Source organism: Vipera ursinii, assembly GCF_947247035.1.
Source record: "Vipera ursinii genome assembly, contig: SUPER_Z_unloc_1, whole genome shotgun sequence".
Taxonomy (NCBI): domain Eukaryota; kingdom Metazoa; phylum Chordata; class Lepidosauria; order Squamata; family Viperidae; genus Vipera; species Vipera ursinii.
Window position 1 is genome coordinate 1,194,926 of NW_028148449.1, and position 26,610 is coordinate 1,221,535.

Below are 26,610 nucleotides of genomic sequence, written 5' to 3' on the forward strand. Positions count from 1 at the left end.
GACATGGCTCTGGAGAGGCCGTAAAGGCTCGTCAGGGTGAAAAAGCCGTAAGTCGTTTTGTTTTGGTGGTGCCGCAACTTTGAACGGTTACTAAATGAATTGCGGTTAAGTCGAGGACTAGCTGTAAGCCCCGGATAGGTCCGGCGGAACTTCAAACAGTCACTAAGTGATCGGCCGTCAATTGAGGACTACCTCTATAGGATGGGAAGCATCAGGATAGCTGGCCACGCTTGGGAGCGGTCAAACGATCCTACCCCAAACCCACAGATGAGAAAGACAGCAGAGGAGACACACAGAACTGACATGTTTTTGCCAAAGAAGGCGATACAAAAACCAACAATCACCTGCAGCCACAGACCAAACACCGGACGTCACACAGAAGCTGGCTTCTCACCGTCACCTCGGCCGACACTGAGTTGAACAACATGGCAAATCCGTAGCTAACTCAACCGATATTTACAAAGGTACCTTTGAAAGAAAGGAAAATAATAATAACAATAACCGACACCACCACAACGACGGAGGGCAGATCTCCGTGCAAGAACTGGGGAGCCAGGCGACACAAATCCTGCCGGGGACATCACACCGTGAAACCACACACGATCGCAAGAGCCGGGCGTCCGAGGAGAAGTGCCAGGACCACTGGTTGAAGTTGTCCTCGGGCGGACACGCACCCTCCTCGGCAAAGAACCAAGGACAGTTTCGGAATTAAAACGGAGGAGGAGGACAGACACGCCGACTAAGAACAAAAAGCTAGGAAACGGGTGGCGGTGGGCGTTTCCAGTTCCGAAGACGTGTGGGAGGACCAGGAGACACCCCCCCCATCCCGAGAGTGAGCAGGATTGAAGGGCACAGAGGTCGATCTGCTTCTCGCCAGGGCCCACCGCCATCTTGCCAACCTCTGCAGCGCACGGTGCAATCGGGAGTACGTTGATACGTGCGTGTGTAGAGTACGCGCCGCAAGGAGGACTCGTACGGCAAGTGGACGTGGCAAAGAAAGGAGTGGAATTTTTGGGAGTGGGGGTGGCTGGAGAGAGCAACGGGGTATTTGCTGGCCCCTCTCCCTACTATGCACGCAAGGAGGTGCAAGGTGGGTGAGCTGCAAGACCTTTGCAAGCCCACTGAAGTGCAACGAACACCTGACCTTGAACGGGAGGAGGACACAGCTTAAGTGTCGGCGTCCAACATGTGTGCCCAACGCAGGACAGAGGAGGCAATGAATGCTCCTGTGCCTCCATGAGTGCATTTCCCCACCACCGCTCCGGTGGGGCACACCCCAAAGGCTGGCGCGTCCCTTTCAGCTGGGCGCAAGCGCTGCTACGGCTGCTCGGGCTTCAGGCCCATCAGCCCCGTCTGTGTTCCCAGCACCAGGTGGCGCACGGTGGGGTTGCGGGTGTGGATTTTCTGGTGGCAGTTCAGCGACTCCTTGTAGCGGAAGTTCTTCCCACAGGTGGCACACTGGTAGGGCGTCTCGCCCGTGTGGACGCGCCAGTGTTTCAGCAGATGGTCCCGCCGGATGAAGCTTTTCCCGCACTCCGTACACTGATACGGCCGCTCGCCCGTGTGGATCCGCTGGTGCCGGACAGCTTTCGAGAGGTCCCGGAAGTCCTTGCCGCAGTAGGTGCAGGTCAGCGGCCCGTCGCCTTTCCCCGCGTGGAGCTTCTGATGGAGGAGAAGGCTGACCTCCAGCTTGAAGCTCTCCTTGCACTGGGTGCAGGTGTACGGACGCTCCACCATGTGGTTTCCGGGCCGTTTCACCACGCCGGGTTTCGCGGTTGAACTCCTCTGCGGCTCGGGGCGCTTGTGGACTTTGGGGCGGGCAGGAGTTGGGGCCCTCGGGATGGCAAGGGGGATGAGCGTAGCTTCTGGGCTTCCTTGAGGTTCGGGCACCAGGTACGCCCCACTTCCGCCGTGTGTCTCCTGGTGGCTGGCAAAGAGATGCCTGTCTACAAATCCTTCTCCACATTCGCAGCAGATAAACGGGCCGGTGTGAGCTTCTGCAGCTGACGTGGCCGAGTCCTCTTTCTGCGTCTCAGGAACCCCTTGCGCCGATCGCCGGAGGGGCTTTTTTGGCAGGGCGATGGACAGAGACTGGCTCTCGCACAGCAGCTCCTCTCCGGGACCCTGGAAAACCTCCGTCCACTTGCGAGGAAATAGATTGTCCGCCTCATCCTCCAGCAACGGAGGGGCACCTGGAGAAAGAAAAAAAGGCCACAGGTAACCGAGGAAGGACACACCCAGCGGGCCGGTCCATAGAGGTAAAACCTACTCTCCTTTCTTCTGCACACGCCCCGCTGCCGTGTCCCGCTCGGATCCTCGTCATACGAGCCGGGTTCCCGGCTGCAGGGAGAGGGGATGGTTCCACACGAGTGACTGGCAACTGCGCAAATGCACGGACCGCTCCCTGTGCGCGCACGCTGAAGGCGCGTGCCTACCCTGCGCGCTAAGGGAGTGTGGGTGCACGCGCTCACCTGCCGCTCGTGCAACTCGGGATGGGTGCGCGCCTTCCCTCACCTGCCGTTTCCGTGGCCCAGTTGCAAACACCTCACGGCCCACTAGTAGAGGTTAGAGACACAGTAAAAAGCCATCGCGCCTGGTGAAAACGTGCGCCGGGCGCGGATTGGTGAACCACCGAGTTCGAATCCCACCTCTCACTACTCACTAAACTCATTGTCAGAGCGTCCACCTGACAATCGTTCCGTATCAGCCTGCCATGGAGCCTGGTGTGTGTGTGTGTGTGTGTGTGTAAGGGAGGGTGGATGTTAGGGAAAGGTGAAAGCATTGCCTCTGGGCGGCTAGTCCTCAAGGCCGTTTTTCTTGGGAGACGAATGCAGCGGCAAAACCGCCTACACCAGGGTTGTCAAATTGCCGGCCCGCAGGCCGGAGGCGTCGCAGCAAAACCGCACCCACCCCGTTGCCGGCAATGGGGAAAAAGTCGCGACACGTCACGAGACGTTGCGGGTTCGACACCCCTGGCCTCCACTGGGACCTACCGGTTCAAAAACCATCTCTTTTAAAACTGATTGGACAATGGAGGGGGGGGGAACCAAATACGGGCAGCGTCTGAGAGGGAAATGTTACAGCTAGGGAACTTGGCCCGCGAAACTCGGTTCCGGCTTCGCTTTCCTGTAATCCGCTTGACCTTTAGAAGACGATACTTTTTTCAAGAAATGGAGTCAAGGATCGTTCGCGCCGAAAGGATCAAGTCGAGGCAGGACCGACACTCGAGGCAACCTAGCGCCGTCCGCGAGGTCTCGGACGAACCCCCTTGCGGCGCCTCACCTTCCTCTGTCAGTGTCGCCGTGGCGTCACAGGCAAAGCGCTCCATCGAATGAACAGAAGCCGGGGACGATCCGGCGTTCCAGATTCCCGAGGACGGCTGGGCACCACCCTTCCCGTGGGAACATTCCCGACTGGTTTCCCCAATGCTTAACGGGTCCCCTGTCCACCCCCCCACACACACACACCTTCCCCGGTGTCCCGTCTACTCTCTTACCCATGGTGCAGTCCCCAGGGATTTCTCTGGCCTCTAAACCCCCCGTGCTCTTGACGAGAGGCAGGTCATCTTGCCCGATCCAGGAAGTCCCAAGAGCCGAAACTGGCGATCCTGTCGCAAGGGAGAGAAAAACGAGGATCGTCACCACCCGATCCCCCACATTCCAACGGGGAGAAAGGCTATTCCCGCCATTTCCCCTCTTCTCCGGCTTGCGCATACCAAATCAGTCTTTTTCAAACGCGGCGAGTGTAAAGTGGGTGGACTTCAACTCCCAGATGCTTTAAGTTGAGTGGGCTTCAGGCTGGCTGGGGGATTCTGGGAGTGGAAGTCTTCCTCTCTTAAAGCATGCCGGCTAGGGGATTCTGGGAGTTGAAGTCCTCCCCTCTTAAAGCAGGCCGGCTGGGGGATTCTGGGAGTGGAAGTCTTCCTCTCTTAAAGCATGCCGGCTAGGGGATTCTGGGAGTTGAAGTCCTCTCCTCTTAAAGCATGTCAGCTGGGGTCTTCTGGGAGTGGAAGTCCTCCCCTCTTAAAGCATGGCCGGCTGGGGGATTCTGGGAGCGGAAGTCCTCCCCTCTTAAAGCAGGCCAGCTGGGGGATTCTGGGAGCGGAAGTCCTCCCCTCTTAAAGCAGGCCGGCTGGGGGATTCTGGGAGCGGAAGTCCTCCCCTCTTAAAGCAGGCCGGCTGGGGGATTCTGGGAGCGGAAGTCCTCCCCTCTTAAAGCAGGCCGGCTGGGGGATTCTGGGAGTTGAAGTCCTCCCCTCTTAAAGCAGGCCAGCTGGGGGATTCTGGGAGCTGAAGTCCTCCCCTCTTAAATTTGTCAAGCTTCACCAAAACCGCTCAAGAAAAACCCTATTAAATCCCCCAGGTCGGCTTCATTCACACAACATCCTAAACCCACCCACCCACCCACCCCAAATCCAGGGCAGTTGGAAAAACTCAAGCTAAGAGAACGAAGTTGCAAGTGGACAAGACACCGGGGGGGGGGGGCGGGGTTGGGGGAAAGGGTCTCCAGCTGCGGTCGCCAAATTCCAACGGCTGAAAAAACCCCTCGACGAAACAAAACGAGTTTTGAAGCGCCTGGGGAAAAAAAATGTGTCAAAACTTCTCGGACCCCCCCCCCAAAAAAAAACAGGAGGGAGGGTAAGACCGAAGGGAAACGGCGAAATACTCACCTGGCCCGTCCCCCGTGCCGGATACTTCGAGGGTTTCCTCTCCTCTGCCCTCGGCCTGCTCCGAAGCTTCCCCTCGCTCAATCCGGGACAGGAGATCTGGTTTGGAGACGGCCGCGTCTGCGGAGGAGAGGAGGACAGTATGACAATACACGGGGTCGTTGACGTACGACCGCTTCTTTAGCGACGGTTCCCGAGTGAGGTCACCGAAGGGACTGAACACCTTTTCGCACACATCCCAGCATCCCCAGGTTCACGCGATCAAAAAAAACAAAACAAAACAAACCCCAGCACGCTTGGCCGTTGACTTTGTTTCTCGTCGCAAAAGCTTCGTTTCTCGTCTCAGCGACCGACTCGTGTTTAGGACGGGTAACGGTGTCCCGGGCTGACGCGATTTCCTCCCCCCCACTTTTTTTTTTTATGTGTGATGAGAATCAAAAGTCAACGGGGAAGCCAGGTCCCCTTCGCGGCCCCGTTAGTAACTGCAGCGGTTCGCTTCAACCCCCTTGCGGGCAAGCCCAGGTCGTGAAACGGGAGAGGAATTCACTTCGCAACGCTCTCGTTTCACCACAGAAATTCGGGCCGCGATTGCGACGGCAAGTCAAGGACAACCGGTAAATACCAGAAGACTCGCTTTGGGTTCAGAAGGTGTGAGAGTGAGAGATGGTGGTCTATACGGCACCCGAAGGTAGACCGTTCCCACCTTGGACCAGTCAGGACACCCGCTGAAACTCCTGGGGCGAAGCCACACAACCGTCGTACGATGCGATGGCGTAGCCACAAAACCCAGCAAACCGCGCTGCATCGACGGCCCAGTTTCTTTCCGGGAGTCCCGCTCTTACCGACGGAGACCACTGCCTGGTAGTTCTGCTTCATGATGTGACGATAGAGGTCCTTCTGGTTTTCGTCCAGCGCCCGCCACTCATGCTCAGAGAAACTACAGGAGGCGTCGTCAAACTGCAACGGGACCTGCAACGGGGCGAAAATGCCGGAGGTCATAAACAACGTAGACCACGTTTCCAAATTGGCGGACTGGTGGGGCGTGGTGGGGGGGAGAGGAGATGGTACCCACGAGCGGTTAGTGAGCTTGCGCACGCGACTCGTTCGCACCAGCAGTGGGCACGTGCGCGCACGCAGCTCATTTATACGAGCAGTGTGCGTGCGCGCAGCTCATTTGCATGTGCCCGCACGCAGATCATTTATACAAGCGGTGTGCAGGTATGTGCAGGCAGCTCGTTTGCACCAGCGGTGTGCGGGTGCGCGCACACAGCTCATTTATAGAAGCGGCGTGCGTGTGCGTGCCACGCAGCTCATTTGCACCAGCGGCGTGCCTGTGCCCGCACGCAGCTCATTTATACAAGCGGTGTGCGTCTACGCACGTGCAGCTCGTTCGCAGCAGCGGCGGGCACATACACACACGCAGCTCATTTATACGAGCAGTGTGCGTGCGCGCAGCTCATTTGCATGTGCCCGCACACAGATCATTAATACAAGCAGTGTGCAGGTATGTGCATGCAGCTCATTTGCACCAGCGGCGTGCCTGTGCCCGCACGCAGCTCATTTAGACAAGCGGTGTGCGTCTACGCACGTGCAGCTCGTTCGCAGCAGCGGCGGGCACGTACGCACACGCAGCTCATTTATACGGGCGGGGTGCATGTGCGTGCCACGCAGCTTATTTATACCAGCGGCAGGCATGCGCGCCCGCTGCGCAGTTAAATGGAGCGCGCACCGCTCAAACGCTGTACGGCAAAATGAGGAGGCGTGTGTGCGCGCACGCTTGCTGGCCGCTTCTGTGGCCCGGCTGCCAACTCCTCACGGTCCCCAAATGTGCAGACGATACCGAGCTGGCGGGAACAGCCAACCCTCCAGAAGATAGGAGGCTTCACACCCAGAAGGATCTGGAGAGACTTGAACCCGGGGCCCTATCTAACAAAATGACATTCGACGGACGTAAAAGTGTTTTGCACTTAAAAGAAGACAAAACGGAATTTACGGGTAAACCATAGATGAATCCTGCCTCAAGAGTAGCAACTGGGAGAGGGACCTAGTGGACAATCAACTAAATATAAGCCGCCTGGGGGATTCTGGGAGTTGAAGTCCTCCCCTCTTAAAGCACAGCGAATGGGGAATTCTGGGAGTTGAAGTCCTCCCCTCTTAAAACATGCCGGCTGGGGGATTCTGGGAGTTGAAGTCCTCCCTTCTTAAAACATGCCGCCTGGGGGATTCTGGGAGTGGAAGTCCTCCCCTCTTAAAACATGCCGGCTGGGGGATTCTGGAAATTGAAGTCCTCCCCTCTTAAAACATGCCGGCTGGGGGATTCTGGGAGTTGATGTCCTCCCCTTAAAGAATGCCAGCTGGGGAATTCTGGGAGTTGCTCTTAAAGCATGCCGGCTGGGGGATTCTGGGAGTGGAAGTCCCCCGCCCCTCTTAAAACATGCCAAATTGGGAATTCTGGGTGTTGCAGCCTACCCCTGTTAAATTTGCCACGCTTGACAAACACGGCTCTACGAAACACCCGTCGCGGCCTTCCTTCGCACAACCAAAACGCCTCAATCTCCCGTTCTGCCCGCAACGGGGGAAACCCGCGCCCCGCACCTCCCGTCCGAACCCCAAGCCCACCGCCCACCCCCCCACCCCACCCGGCTCGGTCCCCTCCTCCCCAACCCCTCGGCCCCGCCTCCCCTCACCTTTGGCGTCTCCCCCTTGGCGCCCGGCGGGAAACGCAGGATCCAGAAGTTGCGGTTCTGCAGCAGGTTCTCCATGTTCTCCAGCCGGCGCTGGAGCTGCCCGTACTCCTGGATCAGGGTGCCCAGCGCGGCCCACTTGCTCTCCAGCTGGTTGCCGAACTCCACCGCCGTCTTTTCGCAGCCGTCCAGCTTGGCCTCGGCTAGGCCCAGCCGGCCTTCCAGGCCGACCAGTTGCGCCCCGTAGGCGTCCACCTTGGTTTCCACGGCTTGGATTTCCGCCACGACGGTCAGGGGCATCTGGGACGCCTCGGGCGGGCCATCCCCCACCGCCGGGTCTTGCTCGGGGAGGCCGAGGGGCTGCCCGGAGGGCGGGGTGCGGAAGTCCATGTCCCACTGAAGGCCCTGCTGTCAAGGGAGACACACAGACACGCAGAGACACACACACAAAGACAGACACACACACCAGTGAGCGGGGCTCAGCAGACCTGCGACCGTTTGTCTCGCGACGTTCCCCGAGGTTACTGGTGGGCGCCTTTGGTTTCCGTCCCGCTCGTAGCGGTGTGTGACTGAAGGGGGAGTGGGGAGGAGGTCCCTACGGCGCCTTCCTCTGCCGATTTTGCCCCTAACGGCAACCTCGGGGCAGGACTAGAACTCACCGTCACCCGGCGATGGGCCCAAACTCACCCAGCTGGCTTTCGTGCCTAAGGCGGGACTAGAACTCACCATCTCCTGGTGATTGGCCCAAAGTCACCCAGCTGGCTTTCATGCCAAAGGCGGGACTAGAACTCACCATCACCCGGTGATTGGCCCAAAGTCACCCAGCTAGCTTTCATGCCAACGGCGGGGCTAGAACTCACCGTCTCCTGGTGATTGGCCCAAAGTCACCCAGCTGGCTTTCATGCCAAAGGCGGGACTAGAACTCACCATCACCCGGTGATTGGCCCAAAGTCACCCAGCTAGCTTTCATGCCAAAGGCTGGACTAGAACTCACCGTCTCCTGGTGATTGGCCCAAAGTCACTCAAATGGATTTCATGGTTTAAGGTAGGACTAGAACTCAGCATCACCTGGTGATTGGCTCAAAGTCACCCAGCTGGCTTTCGTGCCTTAAGGCGGGACTAGAACTCACTGTCTCCTGGTGATTGGCCCAAAGTCACTCAAATGTATTTCATGCCTTAAGGTAGGACTAGAACTCACCATCACCCGGTGACTGGCTCAAAGTCACCCAGCTGGCTTTCGTGCCTAAGGCGGGACTAGAACTCACCATCACCCGGTGATTGGCCCAAAGTCACCCAGCTGGCTTTCGTGCTTAAGGCAGTACTAGAACTCACCGTCTCCTGGTGATTGGCCCAAAGTCACCCAGCTGGCTTTCATGCCAACGGCGGGACTAGAACTCACCATCACCCGGTGATTGGCCCAAAGTCATCCAGCTGGCTTTCGTGCCTAAGGCGGGACTAGAACTCACCATCACCCGGTGATTGGCCCAAAGTCATCCAGCTGGCTTTCGTGCCTTAAGGTGGGACTAGAACTCACCATCACCCGGTGATTGGCTCAAAGTCACCCAGCTGGCTTTCGTGCCAAAGGCGGGACTAGGGACGCAAGCTAGATTCTTCTAGCAAAAGCCGAACTTTTCAAGCAGCCTCCATCCTTCCTCTCCTATCTAGCCTCCTCCGGCATCGGGTTCAAATCCCTCCGCCGGAAGACGTCGGGCCAATCCTCTGGGGACGCCCCAAGAGCCCACCTCCTGCCCAGCCCAGTCCAGCCCAGCTCAACCCCCAAACCCAGATCCAAAGCTAGAGGTGGGCGTACTGTGCGGGATGGCCCCGTCACACAAAAAAATTGGGGAAGGTGGAAAGGGCACCACCAGGAGATCCCTCCCCAGCAGGCGAGCGTCGCTTGGGAGGGGTCTAGACCTCGACAGGCCAGCCCGGCTCAGCCCAGCCGCTGCCAAACCTTGAGCCGGATAGATCTTGCAGGACCTCCCTCCCCCCGTCGCCCCCTCCCATCACCATCACTGGGCAGATGGAAAGGGAACCACCAGGAGATCACTTCAGAGGAAGGAGGCAAATCCAGATTTCACACACACACACACACACACACAGACACAAACCCAGTCCAGACCAGTCCGGCAACCACACACTGAGGTGGGCAAATCGAGCAGGAGCCCCACCCTCACCCCGCAATCCCCCCCGCTGGGAAGGTGGAAAGGGCGCCACCAGGAGATCCCTTCCCAGCCAGTCGGCTTCGCAAAGGGCCGGCCGAAGCTGCGGAGGGGTTTCCGACCACCCGGATCCCAAACTGGAGGTGGGAGAAGCCCGCAGGACCTCCCGCCCCATCGCTAGCGCTGGGCAGGTGGAAAGGGCACCACGAGGAGATATAATAATAATAATAATAATAATAATAATAATAATAATAATAATAATAATAATAATAATAATAATAATAATAGTTTAATAAGCAGTTTTGAGCCTGGCAAGGGGGGGCAATCCAAGCTCCAGACCCCCAGCCCAGCAACCCAACCTCGAGGCGGGCAAATCTCGCAGGACCCCCCACCCTCCTTTCCGCCCATCACCATCGCTGAGCAGGTGGAAAGGGCACCACCGGGCGATCCTTTCCCAGCCAGTCAGGCTCGCCAAGGGGGCCAATCCGAATTTGGAAGGGGTCCGGACCGCCCAGCCCGGCCCGGCCGCTGCCAAACCTCGAGCGGGTAGATCTGGCAGGACCTTCCCCCGTCTCACACACATACACCCTGACTCCATCATCACCACCACCACCGGGCAGATGGAAAGGGAACCACAAGGAGATCCGTTCGCAGGAAGGTGGCATATCCAGATTTCCACCCCCCCCTCCGTCCCGGAATCCAGGGCAGTCCAGCCCCCAAACATTGAGATCGGGAAATCTTACAGGAACCTCTCCGCCGCCCCGAGAATCGCCATCCCTGCGCAGGTGGAAAGGGCGCCACCAGGCGATCCCTTCCCAGCAAGTCCGCCTCGCCAAGGGGGCCGATACGAGTTCGGGAGGGATCCAGGCCAGCCCAGCGAGCAAACCCGGAGGTGGGCAAACCTTGCAGGCGTTCCCCCACCCTGACAATCGCCATCATCGGAGCAGGTGGAAAGGGCACCACCAGGCGATCCCTTCCCGGCAAGACAGGCTCACGAGGGGATGGGGGTGATGGCGGACAATCCAGGTTCGCGAGGGGTCCAGCCTGCCCCCCACCACCACCCCAAACTCGAACCCAGCCCCAAACCTTGAGACGGGTAGGTCTGGCAGGACCACCCCATTAACTGTCGCCGGGCCGGCGGAAAGGGCACCACGAGGCGATCCCTTCGCATCCAGTCCAGACACACACATACACACACACACACACACACACACACACAAACACAGACACACACCCCAAAATCGAACCCAGCCCCCAAGCCTCAAGATGGGCAGGTCTGGCAGGACCACCAGGCGAGGTGGAAAGGGCACCATGAGGCGATCCCTTCGCATCCAGTCCAGCCTCTCTCTCTCACACACACACTCACACACACACACACACACACACACACCAAAATCGAACCCAGCCCCAAGCCTCGAGATGGGTAGGTCTGGCAGGACCACCCCATTCCTGTCGCCGGGCCGGCGGAAAGGGCACCACGAGGCGATCCCTTCGCATCCAGTCCAGACACACACACACAGAGAGAGAGAGAGACAGAAACACACACACTCCCAAATCGAACCCAGCCCCAAGCCTTGAGATGGGCAGGTCTGGCAAGACCACCAGGCGAGGTGGAAAGGGCACCATGAGGCGATCCCTTCGCATCAAGTCCAGCCTCTCTCTCTCTCTCTCTCTCTCTCTCTCTCTCTCACACACACACACACACACACACACACACACACACACACTCAAAATCGAACCCAGCCCCAAGCCTCGAGACGGGCAGGTCTGGCAGGACCACCCCATTACTGTCGCTGGGCGGGCGGAAAGGGCACCACGAGGCGATCCCTTCGCATCCAGTCCAGACACACACACACACACAGACACAGACACAAACCAAAATCGACCCCAGCCCCAAGCCTCGAGATGGGCAGGTCTGGCCGGACCAACCCATTCCTGTCGCTGGGCGGGCAGAAAGGGCACCACGAGGCGATCCCTTCGCAACCAGTCCAGACACACACACACACACACACACACACACACACACACACACACACACCAAAATCGAACCCAGCCCCAAGCCTCGAGATGGGCAGGTTTGGCAGGACCACCCCATTACTATCGCTGGGCTGGCGGAAAGGGCACCACCGGGCGATCCCTTTTGGAAAGGGCACCACCGGGCGATCTCTTCGCATCCAGTCCAGACACAGACACAGACACACAGACACACAGACACACACACACACACACACACACACACACACACACGCAAACCAAAATCGAACCCAGCCCCAAGCCTTGAGATGGGCAGGACTGGCAGGACCACCAGGCGAGGTGGAAAGGGCACCACGAGGCGATCCCTTCGCATCAAGTCCAGCCTGTCTCTCTCTCACACACACACAAACACCAAAATCGAACCCAGCCCCAAGCCTTGAGATGGGCAGGTCTGGCCGGACCACCCCATTCCTGTCGCCGGGCTGGTGGAAAGGGCACCACGGGGCGATCCCTTCGCATCCATTCCACACACACACACTCACACACACAGACACAGAAACCAAAATCGAACCCAGCCCCAAGCCTCGAGATGGGAAGATCTGGCAGGACCACCCCGTTACTGGTGCCGGGCGGGCGGAAAGGGCACCACGAGGCGATCCCTTCGCATCCAGTCCAGACACACACACACACACACACACACAGACACAGACAGACACACAAACCAAAATCGACCCCAGCCCCAAGCCTCGAGATGGGAAGATCTGGCAGGACCACCCCGTTCCTGTTGCTGGGCGGGCGGAAAGGGCACCACGAGGCGATCCCTTCGCATCCAGTCCAGACACACACACACACATACAGACACACATACACACACCCCAAAATCGAACCCAGCCCCAATCCTCGAGACGGGCAGGTCTGGGCCGGTGGAAAGGGCACCACGGGGCGATCCCTTCGCATCCATTCCACACACACACACTCACACACACAGACACAGAAACCAAAATCGAACCCAGCCCCAAGCCTCGAGACGAGCAGGTCTGGCAGGACCACCCCCATTCCTATCGCTGGGTCGGCGGAAAGGGCACCACGAGGCGATCCCTTCGCATCCAGTCCAGACACACACACACTGACACACACACACACACAGAGACACGCAAACCAAAATCGACCCCAGCCCCAAGCCTCGAGATGGGAAGATCTGGCAGGACCACCCCGTTACTGGTGCCGGGCGGGCGGAAAGGGCACCACGAGGCGATCCCTTCGCATCCAGTCCACACACACACACACACACACACACACACAGACACAGACAGACACACAAACCAAAATCGACCCCAGCCCCAAGCCTCGAGATGGGAAGATCTGGCAGGACCACCCCGTTCCTGTTGCTGGGCGGGCGGAAAGGGCACCACGAGGCGATCCCTTCGCATCCAGTCCAGACACACACACACACATACAGACACACATACACACACCCCAAAATCGAACCCAGCCCCAATCCTCGAGACGGGCAGGTCTGGGCCGGTGGAAAGGGCACCACTGGGCGATCCCTTCGCAACCAGTCCAGACACACACACACACACAGAGACACACACCCCAAAATCGAACCCAGCCCCAAGCCTCGAGATGGGCAGGTCTGGCCGGACCACCCCATTCCTGTCGCCGGGCCGGTGGAAAGGGCACCACGGGGCGATCCCTTCGCATCCAGTCCAGACACACACACACACACACACAGAGAGAGACAGAAACACACACACTCCCAAATCGAACCCAGCCCCAAGCCTTGAGATGGGCAGGTCTGGCAAGACCACCAGGCGAGGTGGAAAGGGCACCACGAGGCGATCCCTTCGCATCAAGTCCAGCCTCTCTCTCTCTCTCTCTCTCTCTCTCTCACACACACACACACACACACACACTCAAAATCGAACCCAGCCCCAAGCCTCGAGACGGGCAGGTCTGGCCGGACCACCCCATTCCTGTCGCCGGGCTGGTGGAAAGGGCACCACGGGGCGATCCCTTCGCATCCATTCCACACACACACACTCACACACACAGACACAGAAACCAAAATCGAACCCAGCCCCAAGCCTCGAGACGAGCAGGTCTGGCAGGACCACCCCCATTCCTATCGCTGGGTCGGCGGAAAGGGCACCACGAGGCGATCCCTTCGCATCCAGTCCAGACACACACACACTGACACACACACACACACAGAGACACGCAAACCAAAATCGAACCCAGCCCCAAGCCTCGAGATGGGCAGGTCTGGCCGGACCACCCTATTCCTGTCGCTGGGCGGGCGGAAAGGGCACCACCAGGTGATCCCTTCGCATCCAGTCCAGACACACACACACAGACACACACACAGACACACAAACCAAAATCGAACCCAGCCCCAAGCCTTGAGATGGGCAGGTCTGGCAGGACCACCCCATTACTGTTGCTGGGCGGGCGGAAAGGGCACCACAAGGCGATCCCTTCGCATCCAGTCCAGACACACAAAGACACACAAACCAAAATCGAACCCAGCCCCAAGCCTTGAGATGGGCAGGTGTGGCCGGACCACCCCATTAACTGTCGCTGGGCGGGCGGAAAGGGCACCACTGGGCGATCCCTTCGCATCCACTCCAGACACACACACACACACACACACACACACACACCAAAATCGAACCCAGCCCCAAGCCTTGAGATGGGCAGGTCTGGCAGGACCAACAGGTGAGGTGGAAAGGGCACCATGAGGCGATCTCTTCCCATCGTCCAGCCCCCACCCCCGTCTCTCTCTCTCTCTCACTCACTCACACACACAAACAAACCAAAATCGAACCCAGCCCCAAGCCTCGAGATGGGCAGGTCTGGCAGGACCACCCCATTCCCTGTCGCTGGGCGGACGGAAAGGGCACCACCGGGCGATCCCTTCGCATCCAGTCCAGACACACACACACACAGACACACACAGACACACACACACACACAAACACAGACACACACCCCAAAATCGAACCCAGCCCCCAAGCCTCAAGATGGGCAGGTCTGGCAGGACCACCAGGCGAGGTGGAAAGGGCACCACGAGGCGATCCCTTCGCATCCAGTCCAGCCTCTCTCTCTCTCACACACACACACACACACACACCAAAATCGAACCCAGCCCCAAGCCTCGAGATGGGTAGGTCTGGCAGGACCACCCCATTCCTGTCGCCGGGCCGGCGGAAAGGGCACCACGAGGCGATCCCTTCGCATCCAGTCCAGACACACACAGAGAGAGAGAGAGAGAGACAGAAACACACACACTCCCAAATCGAACCCAGCCCCAAGCCTTGAGATGGGCAGGTCTGGCAAGACCACCAGGCGAGGTGGAAAGGGCACCACGAGGCGATCCCTTCGCATCAAGTCCAGCCTCTCTCTCTCTCTCTCTCTCTCTCTCACACACACACACACACACACACACACTCAAAATCGAACCCAGCCCCAAGCCTCGAGATGGGCAGGTCTGGCAGGACCACCCCATTAACTGTCGCTGGGCCGGCGGAAAGGGCACCACGAGGCGATCCCTTCGCATCCAGTCCAGAGACACACACACACACAGACACAGAAACCAAAATCGAACCCAGCCCCAAGCCTCGAGATGAGCAGGTCTGGCAGGACCACCCCCATTCCTATCGCTGGGTCGGCGGAAAGGGCACCACGAGGCGATCCCTACGCATCCAGTCCAGACACACACACACACAGAAACACACACACACACACACACCCCAAAATCGAACCCAGCCCCAAGCCTCGAGATGGGCAGGTCTGGCCGGACCACCCCATTCCCTGTCGCCGGGCGGGCGGAAAGGGCACCACCGGGCGATCCCTTCGCATCCAGTCCAGCGTCTCTCTCTCTCTCTCTCTCTCTCTCTCTCTCTCTCTCTCTCTTTCTCTTTTTCTCTCTCTCTCTCACACACACACACACACAGACACAAACACACACACCCCCAAATCGAACCCAGCCCCAAGCCTTGAGATGGGCAGGTCTGGCAGGACCACCCGGCGAGGTGGAAAGGGCACCACGAGGCGATCCCTTCGCATCAAGTCCAGCCTGTCTCTCTCTCACACACACACACAAACACCAAAATCGAACCCAGCCCCAAGCCTCGAGACGGGCAGGTCTGGCCGGACCACCCCATTCACTGTCGCTGGGCCAGCGGAAAGGGCACCACCGGGCGATCCCTTGTGGAAAGGGCACCACCGGGCGATCTCTTTGCATCCAGTCCAGACACAGACACAGACACAGACACACACACACACACACACACACAGACACGCAAACCAAAATCGAACCCAGCCCCAAGCCTCGAGATGGGCAGGACTGGCAGGACCACCAGGCGAGGTGGAAAGGGCACCACGAGGCGATCCCTTCGCATCAAGTCCAGCCTGTCTCTCTCTCACACACACACAAACACCAAAATCGAACCCAGCCCCAAGCCTTGAGATGGGCAGGTCTGGCCGGACCACCCCATTCCTGTCGCCGGGCTGGTGGAAAGGGCACCACGGGGCGATCCCTTCGCATCCATTCCACACACACACACTCACACACACAGACACAGAAACCAAAATCGAACCCAGCCCCAAGCCTCGAGACGAGCAGGTCTGGCAGGACCACCCCCATTCCTATCGCTGGGTCGGCGGAAAGGGCACCACGAGGCGATCCCTTCGCATCCAGTCCAGACACACACACACTGACACACACACACAAACAGAGACACGCAAACCAAAATCGACCCCAGCCCCAAGCCTCGAGATGGGAAGATCTGGCAGGACCACCCCGTTACTGGTGCCGGGCGGGCGGAAAGGGCACCACGAGGCGATCCCTTCGCATCCAGTCCAGACACACACACACACACACAGACACAGACAGACACACAAACCAAAATCGACCCCAGCCCCAAGCCTCGAGATGGGAAGATCTGGCCGGACCACCCCGTTCCTGTCGCCGGGCGGGCGGAAAGGGCACCACGAGGCGATCCCTTCGCATCCAGTCCAGACACACAGACACACAGACACACACACACACACACAGACACACACCCCAAAATCGAACCCAGCCCCAAGCCTCGAGATGGGAAGATCTGGCAGGACCACCCCGTTACTGGTGCCGGGCGGGCGGAAAGGGCACCACGAGGCGATCCCTTCGCATCCAGTCCAGACACACACACACACACACACACACAGACACAGACAGACACACAAACCAAAATCGACCCCAGCCCCAAGCCTCGAGATGGGAAGATCTGGCCGGACCACCCCGTTCCTGTCGCCGGGCGGGCGGAAAGGGCACCACGAGGCGATCCCTTCGCATCCAGTCCAGACACACAGACACACACACACACACACAGACACACACCCCAAAATCGAACCCAGCCCCAAGCCTCGAGATGGGAAGATCTGGCAGGACCACCCCGTTACTGGTGCCGGGCGGGCGGAAAGGGCACCACGAGGCGATCCCTTCGCATCCAGTCCAGACACACACACACACAGAGACACACACCCCAAAATCGAACCCAGCCCCAAGCCTCGAGATGGGCAGGTCTGGCCGGACCACCCTGTTCACTGTTGCTGGGCGGGTGGAAAGGGCACCACGAGGCGATCCCTTCGCATCCAGTCCAGCCTCTCTCTCTCTCTCTCTCTCTCTCACACACACACACACACACACACACACACACACCCCAAAATCGAACCCAGCCCCAAGCCTCGAGATGGGCAGGTCTGTCAGGACCATTCCTGTCGCTGGGCGGGCGGAAAGGGCACCACGGGGCGATCCCTTCGCATCCAGTCCAGACAGAGACACAGACACACAAACCAAAATCCAAATCCAAGCCTCGGGAAGCGGGGAGGGGGTGTCCAGCCTTAAAAAAAAAAAAAACACCCCTTCCCCTCCAAGCTAGGAGACCCCCCCCGCCCCCTCCCCGCGGTGACGTCACCCCCTCCCTCTCCCCCCTCCCCCCTCCCGGGACTGCGGCAAGAGCGCCCCCCTCCCCTCTCCTCCTCCACCGACCTGGGCGGGGCTCCACTCGGCCATCGGCCCGGCGAGGCTGGGCTTTCGGGCTCGGGCAGGAAAGCCGAGGCCGGAGAAGCTGGCGGGACGGTTCGGCTTTGGGCGTTTCGGGCTGGTTTCGGAGGGTGGGGGGTGGGTGGTTGGGTGGGGTGGGGGGGGGGGCTGCGGTCCGGCTCCCGGAAGCGGCTGGGGCTCCGCGGGAGCCGCAGCGCCGCCTCGGCCTGCAGCGACGCCGCCGGCCGGAGGTCGCCACTGCAGGCGCTTTTGGCAAAGAGAGAAGAAAGGGGAGGGGGGGGTTGGGAGGTTGGGGGTTTTTTTTTGGGGGGGGGGTTAGGGTCTGCACCCCCTCTCAAGGAAGGGAGGGGGCTCTTCTGGCTCCCCTATCCAGGCTGGGGAGTTTTTTGGGGGGGTCTCAAGGAAAGGAGGGGGGTCTCCTGGCTCCCCTATCCAGGCTGGGGTATTTTGGGGGGGTCTCAAGGAAGGGAGGGGGTCTTCCGGCTCCCCTATCCAGGCTGGGGTATTTTGGGGGGGTCTCAAGGAAGGGAGGGGGTCTTCTGGCTCCCCTATCCAGGCTGGGGAGTTTTTTGGGGGGGTCTCAAGGAAGGGAGGGGGTCTTCCGGCTCCCCTATCCAGGCTGGGGTATTTTGGGGGGGGTCTCAAGGAAAGGAGGGGGTCTTCTGGCTCCCCTATCCAGGCTGGGGTATTTTGGGGGGGTCTCAAGGAAGGGAGGGGGTCTCCTGGCTCCCCTATCCAGGCTGGGGTATTTTGGGGGGGTCTCAAGGAAGGGAGGGGGGTCTCCTGGCTCCCCTATCCAGGCTGGGGTATTTTGGGGGGGTCTCAAGGAAGGGAGGGGGTCTTCCGGCTCCCCTATCCAGGCTGGGGTATTTTGGGGGGGGTCTCAAGGAAAGGAGGGGGTCTCCTGGCTCCCCTATCCAGGCTGGGGTATTTTGGGGGGGTCTCAAGGAAGGGAGGGGGTCTTCCGGCTCCCCTATCCAGGCTGGGGAGTTTTTGGGGGGGGTCTCAAGGAAGGGAGGGGGTCTTCTGGCTCCCCTATCCAGGCTGGGGTATTTTGGGGGGTCTCAAGGAAGGGAGGGGGTCTCCTGGCTCCCCTATCCAGGCTGGGGTATTTTGGGGGGGTCTCAAGGAAGGGAGGGGGTCTCCTGGCTCCCCTATCCAGGCTGGGGTATTTTGGGGGGGTCTCAAGGAAGGGAGGGGGTCTTCCGGCTCCCCTATCCAGGCTGGGGAGTTTTTGGGGGGGGTCTCAAGGAAGGGAGGGGGTCTTCTGGCTCCCCTATCCAGGCTGGGGTATTTTGGGGGGTCTCAAGGAAGGGAGGGGGTCTCCTGGCTCCCCTATCCAGGCTGGGGTATTTTGGGGGGGTCTCAAGGAAGGGAGGGGGTCTCCTGGCTCCCCTATCCAGGCTGGGGTATTTTGGGGGGGTCTCAAGGAAGGGAGGGGTCTCCTGGCTCCCCTATCCAGGCTGGGGTATTTTGGGGGGGTCTCAAGGAAGGGAGGGGGGTCTCCTGGCTCCCCTATCCAGGCTGGGGTATTTTGGGGGGGTCTCAAGGAAGGGAGGGGGGTCTCCTGGCTCCCCTATCCAGGCTGGGGTATTTTGGGGGGGGTCTCAAGGAAGGGAGGGGGGTCTCCTGGCTCCCCTATCCAGGCTGGGGTATTTTGGGGGGGGTCTCAAGGAAGGGAGGGGGTCTTCTGGCTCCCCTATCCAGGCTGGGGTATTTTGGGGGGGTCTCAAGGAAGGGAGGGGGTCTTCCGGCTCCCCTATCCAGGCTGGGGTATTTTGGGGGGGGTCTCAAGGAAGGGAGGGGGGTCTCCTGGCTCCCCTATCCAGGCTGGGGTATTTTGGGGGGGTCTCAAGGAAGGGAGGGGGGTCTCCTGGCCCCCCTATCCAGGCTGGGGTATTTTGGGGGGGTCTCAAGGAAGGGAGGGGGGGTCTCCTGGCTCCCCTATCCAGGCTGGGGTTTTTTGGGGGGGGTCTGCACCCCCTTCCCAAGGAAGGGAAAGGGGGGTACCAATGGGGAACCCCGTGACCCTCTAGATGGGAAGGAGGGAAGGAAGGAAGGAAAAGGAAGGAAAGAAGGAAGGAAGAGGAAGGAAGGAAGGAAGGAAAAGGAAGGAAGAGGAAGGAAGGAAGGAAAGAAGGAAGGAAGGAAGGAAGGAAGGAAGGAAGGAAGGAAGGAAGGAAGGAAAAGGAAGGAAAGAAGGAAGGAAGAGGAAGGAAGGAAGGAAGGAAGGAAGGAAAAGGAAGGAAGAGGAAGGAAGGAAGGAAAAGGAAGGAAAGAAGGAAGGAAGGAAGGAAGGAAGGAAGGAAGGAAGGAAGGAAAAGGAAGGAAAGAAGGAAGGAAGAGGAAGGAAGGAAGGAAGGAAAAGGAAGGAAAGAAGGAAGGAAGAGGAAGGAAGGAAGGAAGGAAGGAAGGAAGGAAGGAAGGAAGGAAAAGGAAGGAAGGAAGGAAGGAAAGAAGGAAAGAAGGAAGGAAGGAAGGAAAAGGAAGGAAAGAAGGAAGGAAGGAAGTTAGGAAGGAAGGAAGGAAAGAAGGAAAGAAGGAAGGAAGAGGAAGGAAGGAAGGAAGGAAGTTAGGAAGGAAGGAAGAGGAAGTTAGGAAGGAAGGAAGGAAAAGGAAAGAAAGAAGGAAGGAAGAGGAAGGAAGGAAGGAAGGAAAAGGAAAGAAAGAAGGAAGGAAGGAAGGAAGGAAAAGGAAAGAAAGAAAGAAGGAAGGAAGGAAGGAAGGAAGGAAAGAAGGAAAGAAGGAAGGAAGAGGAAGGAAGGAAGGAAGTTAGGAAGGAAGGAAAGAAGGAAAGAAGGAAGGAAGAGGAAGGAAGGAAAGAAGGAAGGAAGAGGAAGGAAGGAAGGAAAAGGAAAGAAAGAAGGAAGGAAGGAAGGAAGGAAGTAAGTAAGTTAGGAAGTTAGGAAGGAAGGAAGGAAGGAAGGAAGGAAAAGGAAGGAAAGAAGGAAGGAAGAGGAAGGAAGGAAGGAAGGAAGAAAGGAAGGAAGGAAGGAAGGAAGGAAGGAAGGAAGGAAAAGGAAGGAAAGAAGGAAGGAAGGAAGGAAGGAAGGAAGGAAGGAAAAGGAAGGAAAGAAGGAAGGAAGGAAGGAAGGAAGGAAAGAAGGAAAGAAGGAAGGAAGAGGAAGGAAGGAAGGAAGGAAGTTAGGAAGGAAGGAAGAGGAAGGAAGGAAGGAAGGAAGGAAAAGGAAAGAAAGAAGGAAGGAAGGAAGGAAGGAAGGAAAAGGAAAGAAAGAAAGAAGGAAGGAAGGAAGGAAGGAAGGAAGGAAGGAAGGAAGGAAAGAAGGAAAGAAGGAAGGAAGAGGAAGGAAGGAAGGAAGGAAGGAAAGAAGGAAAGAAGGAAGGAAGAGGAAGGAAGGAAGGAAAAGGAAAGAAAGAAGGAAGGAAGGAAGGAAGGAAGGAAGGAAGGAAGTTAGGAAGTTAGGAAGGAAGGAAGGAAGGAAGGAAGGAAAGAAGGAAAGAAGGAAGGAAGAGGAAGGAAGGAAGGAAGTTAGGAAGGAAGGAAAGAAGGAAAGAAGGAAGGAAGAGGAAGGAAGGAAGGAAAAGGAAAGAAAGAAGGAAGGAAGGAAGGAAGGAAGGAAGGAAGTAAGTTAGGAAGTTAGGAAGGAAGGAAGGAAGGAAGGAGAAAGGGGAGGGGGCAGGGAAGGAGGAGGGGACAGCCTCCTCCTCCTCCTCTTCCTCCTCCCTCCTCCTCCCTCCGCCCTGGGTGTTCCACAGACGAGCCCCCCCCCTCCGAAGCCCCCTCCTCCCTTCCCACTCCTCCCGCCGGAAGCCGCTGGAACTCCCCGCCGCGGCGCCGTCGGTTCGAAACTGCCAACGGACGAAGAACGGAACGAGCCGAACCCGAACCGAACCCCCCCCTCCCCTTTTTCCCCTTCCTCAACGTCCCTCCCCAACACAGAGACCCCCTCTTTTGAACGGCCGGCGCGGCAGCTCCACGCGCAAACACACAAAAACAGACACACAAACACACACACACAAACACACACACACGCCCGCAACCCTCTCTTTCCAGGCAGGAGGTACGATGGGGGAGACCCCCCTTTTTTTTCGGGCCGGGGGGTGTCTTCAGGGATGAAGTCTTGCCCCGCTTTGAAAAGGCGGAGTTGTGTGTTTGTGTGTTTGTGTGTGTGTGTGTAGCCCCTCCCACTAGGGGCTGCAGCAGAGGACCCCTCCTCTCTCCCAGGAATTGTGTGCGTGTGTGTGTGTAGCCCCTCCCACTGGGGGCTTCAGCAGAGGACCCCCCTTCTCCCAGGAATTGTGTGTGTTTGTGTGTGTGTGTAGCCCCTCCCACTGGGGGTTACAGCAGAGGACCCCTCCTCTCTCCCAGGAATTGTGTGTGTTTGTGGGTTTGTGTAGCCCCTCCCACTGGGGGTTACAGCAGAGGACCCCTCCTCTCTCCCAGGAATTGTGTGTGTTTGTGTGTGTGTGTAGCCCCTCCCACTGGGGGCTGCAGCAGAGGACCCCCCTCTCTACCAGGAATTGTGTGTGTGTGTGTGTGTGTGTGTGTGTGTGTGTGTGTGTGTGTAGCCCCTCCCACTGGGGGCTGCAGCAGAGGACCCCTCCTCTCTCCCAGGAATTGTGTGTGTGTGTGTGTGTGTGTGTGTGTGTGTAGCCCCTCCCACTGGGGGTTACAGCAGAAGACCCCTCCTCTCCCAGGAATTGTGTGTGTGTGTGTGTGTGTGTGTGTGTGTGTAGCCCCTCCCACTGGGGGTTACAGCAGAGGACCCCTCCTCTCTCCCAGGAATTGTGTGTGTTTGTGGGTTTGTGTAGCCCCTCCCACTGGGGGTTACAGCAGAGGACCCCTCCTCTCTCCCAGGAATTGTGTGTGTTTGTGTGTGTGTGTAGCCCCTCCCACTGGGGGCTGCAGCAGAGGACCCCCCTCTCTACCAGGAATTGTGTGTGTGTGTGTGTGTGTGTGTGTGTGTGTAGCCCCTCCCACTGGGGGCTGCAGCAGAGGACCCCTCCTCTCTTCCAGGAATTTTGTGTGTGTGTGTGTGTGTGTGTGTAGCCCCTCCCACTGGGGGTTACAGCAGAGGACCCCTCCTCTCTCCCAGGAATTGTGTGTGTTTGTGGGTTTGTGTAGCCCCTCCCACTGGGGGTTACAGCAGAGGACCCCTCCTCTCTCCCAGGAATTGTGTGTGTTTGTGTGTGTGTGTAGCCCCTCCCACTGGGGGCTGCAGCAGAGGACCCCCCTCTCTACCAGGAATTGTGTGTGTGTGTGTGTGTGTGTGTGTGTAGCCCCTCCCACTGGGGGCTGCAGCAGAGGACCCCTCCTCTCTTCCAGGAATTTTGTGTGTGTGTGTGTGTGTTTGTGTAGCCCCTCCCACTGGGGGCTGCAGCAGAGGACCCCCCTCTCTACCAGGAATTGTGTGTGTATGTGTGTTTGTGTGTGTGTGTAGCCCCTCCCACTGGGGGCTGCAGCAGAGGACCCCCCTCTCTACCAGGAATTTTGTGTGTGTGTGTGTGTGTTTGTGTAGCCCCTCCCACTGGGGGCTGCAGCAGAGGACCCCCCTCTCTACCAGGAATTGTGTGTGTATGTGTGTTTGTGTGTGTGTGTAGCCCCTCCCACTGGGGGTTACAGCAGAGGACCCCTCCTCTCTCCCAGGAATTGGGTGTGTGTGTGTGTGTGTTTGTGTGTGTGTAGCCCCTCCCACTGGGGGCTGCAGCAGAGGACCCCCCCCTCTCCCAGGAATTGTGTGTGTTTGTGTGTGTGTGTTTGTGTGTGTGTAGCCCCTCCCACTGGGGGCTGCAGCAGAGGACCCCCCCTCTCCCAGGAATTGGGTGTGTGTGTGTGGGGGGGGGAATTCTGGGAGTTGGAGTCCTCCCCTCTTAAAGCATGGCGGATGGGGGATTCTGGGAGTGGAAGTCCTCCCTTCTTAAAGCAGGCCGGCTGGGGGATTCTGGGAGTGGAAGTCCATCCCTCTTAAAGCATGGCCGGCTGGGGGATTCTGGGAGTGGAAGTCCTCCCCTCTTAAAGCATGGCAGATAGGGGATAAGTCATCCCCTCTTAAAGCATCCCGTCTGGGGGATTCTGGGAGTGGAAGTCCGCCCCTCTTAAAGCGTGCCGGTTGGGGGATTCTGGGAGTGGAAGTCCTCCCCTCTTAAAGCATCCTGGCTGGGGGATTCTGGAAGTCCTCCCCTCTTAAAGCATCCCGGCTGGGGGATTCTGGGAGTGGAAGTCCTCCCCTCTTAAAGCATCCCGGCTGGGGGATTCTGGGAGTGGAAGTCCTCCCCTCTTAAAGCATCCCGGCTGGGGGATTCTGGGAGTGGAAGTCCTCCCCTCTTAAAGCATCCCGGCTGGGGGATTCTGGGAGTGGAAGTCCTCCCCTCTTAAAGCATCCCGGCTGGGGGATTCTGGGAGTGGAAGTCCTCCCCTCTTAAAGCATCCCGGCTGGGGGATTCTGGGAGTGGAAGTCCTCCCTTCTTAAAGCATCCCGGCTGGGGGATTCTGGGAGTGGAAGTCCTCCCCTCTTAAAGCATCCCGGCTGGGGGATTCTGGGAGTGGAAGTCCTCCCCTCTTAAAGCATCCCGGCTGGGGGATTCTGGGAGTGGAAGTCCTCCCCTCTTAAAGCATCCCGGCTGGGGGATTCTGGGAGTGGAAGTCCTCCCTTCTTAAAGCATCCCGGCTGGGGGATTCTGGGAGTGGAAGTCCTCCCCTCTTAAAGCATCCCGGCTGGGGGATTCTGGGAGTGGAAGCCCTCCCCTCTTAAAGCAGGCCGGCTTTGGGGGATTCTGGCAGTCCAAGCTGGGCCAGAAAACCCACCAAATCTCCCCGGGCCTCCTCTTCCTTCTCACATCCTTGCACCCTCCGCCCCACAAACGCCCCGTGCCCTTCCCCGCAAACACACAAACACACAACCACACAAAGACACACACACACATTTCCTTGTTTTTCCTTTTTCTTTTTTTTTTTTTCCTTTTTTTTCTTTTTGGTTTCTTCCTGTGGCCGGGGTGGCGCTGCCGCCCGGGCTTCCTCCAATGAAGCATTGTTTGCCAACCGTCCAATCCCGGGCACCGAGAGATGCCGGAGAAGCGGGCAGGGCCCAATGGGAGGAGAGGATGTTAGCCGGGCAGAGGCTGGGCCTCTGGGGCCGAGGGAGGGAGGGGCCCCGGCTTCGGCCTGTGGACCAATTGGGGAGGGGGAGGAGGCTCTACCTGCCGGCCAGGTGATGCTGGGCCTGTAGCATCCTTTCTCCTCCCGCATCCCTGCAGCATCCTCCCCAGGGTGGTACCCGCCCGGGGGTCTTTGGCTGGCCGGCCGGGAGAAAGCCAGGCCAGGCTGCGGGGAACCCCCCACCACCCCCAAAGCCCCCCCACCCAAGATCCCCCCCCCTCGCCCAGCTCAGGTGAGTCTGTGTGTGTGTGTGTGGGGGGCGGGGTCCACAGGGAGCGAGTTCAGGTGAGCATGGCCCTTTGGGAGAGAGGAAGAAGGTGCCGAGCTCTTTTCTGAATCGGGGATTGGGGGGGGTCTGATTTGGGCGGGGTGGGCTGGACTAGAGGACCTCTAAGGTCCCTCCCGGGGTGAGGAGGGGGACGGGGGGAGTCCCGTGTGGAGGGAAGGGGGACAGCTACAAGCCCAGCAGGATGGAAGGAATTGAAATCCTTTTTCCCTCGAGTAACTTCTACTGGGCTTCAAGCCACCACCGCCACCAACCCCAGCCGGAGTGGGGTGGGGGCTTCCACTCCCAGAATCCCCCAGCAACGATGCTTTAAGAGGGGTGGACTTCCACTCCCAGAATTGCTTCTCCAGGACGCTTTATGAGGGGTGGACTTCCAATCCCAGAATCCCCCAGCCGACATCCTTTTAGAGGGGGGGGACTTCAACTCCCAGAATCCCCCAGCCGGCATGCTTTAAGAAGGGAGGACTTCCACTCCCAGAATCCCCCAGCCGGCACGCTTTAAGAGGAGAGGACTTCCACTCCCAGAATCCCCCAGCCGGCACGCTTTAAGAAGGGTAGACTTCCACTCCCAGAATCCCCCAGCCGGCCTGCTTTAAGAGGGGTGGACTTCCACTCCCAGAATCCCCCAGCAACGATGCTTTAAGAGGAGGAGGGGGGCTTTCACTCCCGGAATCCCCCAGGTTGGCCTGCTTTAAGAGGGCTGGACTTCCACTCCCAGAATTGCTTCTCCAGGACGCTTTATGAGGGGTGGACTTCCAATCCCAGAATCCCCCAGCCGACATCCTTTTAGAGGGGGGGGACTTCAACTCCCAGAATCCCCCAGCCGGCATGCTTTAAGAAGGGAGGACTTCCACTCCCAGAATCCCCCAGCCGGCACGCTTTAAGAGGAGAGGACTTCCACTCCCAGAATCCCCCAGCCGGCACGCATTAAGAAGGGTAGACTTCCACTCCCAGAATCCCCCAGCCGGCCTGCTTTAAGAGGGGTGGACTTCCACTCCCAGAATCCTCCAGCCAAGATGCTTTAAGAGGGGTGGACTTCAACTCCTAGAATCCCCTAGCTGGCCTGCTTTAAGAGAAGTGGACTTCCACTCCCAGAATCCCCCAGCCGGCACGCTTTAAGAGGGGTGGACTTCCACTCCCAGAATCCCCCAGCCGGCCTGCTTTAAGAGGGGTGGACTTCCACTCCCAGAATCCTCCAGCCAAGATGCTTTAAGAGGGGTGGACTTCCACTCCCAGAATCCCCCAGCCGGCATGCTTTAAGAAGGGTAGACTTCCACTTCCAGAATCCCCCAGGTGGCACGCTTTAAGAGGGGAGGACTTCCAATCCCAGAATTCCTTATCCAGGACGCTTTAAGAGGGGTGGACTTCCAATCCCAGAATCCCCCAGCCGGCACGCTTTAAGAGGGGAGGACTTCCAATCCCAGAATTCCTTATCCAGGGTGCTTTAAGAGGGGAGGACTTCCAATCCCAGAATACCCCAGCTGGCCTGCTTTAAGAGGGGTGGACTTCCACTCCCAGAATCCCCCAGCCGGCCTGCTTTAAAAGGGGGTAGACTTCCACTCCCAGAATCCCCCAGCCAAGATGCTTTAAGAGGGGTGGACTTCAACTCCCAGAATCCCCTAGCTGGCCTGCTTTAAGAGAAGTGGACTTAAACTCCCAGAATCCCCCAACC

The 26,610-nt window shown here is 58.6% G+C and overlaps 1 protein-coding gene and 1 pseudogene across 5 annotated transcripts in view; one reads left to right on the forward strand and one right to left on the reverse strand.

Annotated features, from left to right (window-relative positions):
* Window positions 1-287: 287 nt before the first annotated feature.
* Window positions 288-17,559, reverse strand: LOC310650455 (zinc finger protein 783-like). 4 transcript variants are annotated; one of them, XM_083380000.1, is made up of 6 exons: window positions 17,521-17,559; window positions 7,354-7,758; window positions 5,509-5,635; window positions 4,670-4,786; window positions 3,497-3,607; window positions 288-2,192 (listed from the first exon to the last, which is right to left on the reverse strand). In XM_083380000.1, the coding sequence occupies exons 1-6, from the start codon at window positions 17,542-17,544 to the stop codon at window positions 1,318-1,320; spliced, it is 1,659 nt and encodes a 552-aa protein (XP_083236126.1). In that variant the 5' UTR covers window positions 17,545-17,559; the 3' UTR covers window positions 288-1,317. The 4 variants fall into 4 exon arrangements, with proteins under 4 accessions (XP_083236126.1, XP_083236127.1, XP_083236129.1 ...); XM_083380001.1 differs by lacking the exon at window positions 17,521-17,559 and adding an exon at window positions 8,419-8,675 and having other exon boundaries at window positions 7,354-8,082; XM_083380003.1 differs by lacking the exon at window positions 17,521-17,559 and adding an exon at window positions 8,345-8,675.
* A 6,983-nt stretch (window positions 17,560-24,542) lies between these two features.
* Window positions 24,543-26,610, forward strand: part of LOC310650449 (tigger transposable element-derived protein 3-like) — a 9,669-nt pseudogene continuing 7,601 nt past the window's right edge. Inside the window, exon 1 of the transcript XR_014494472.1 lies at window positions 24,543-24,884. The product of XR_014494472.1 is annotated as a tigger transposable element-derived protein 3-like (transcript). The remainder of the gene's footprint in view (window positions 24,885-26,610) is intronic.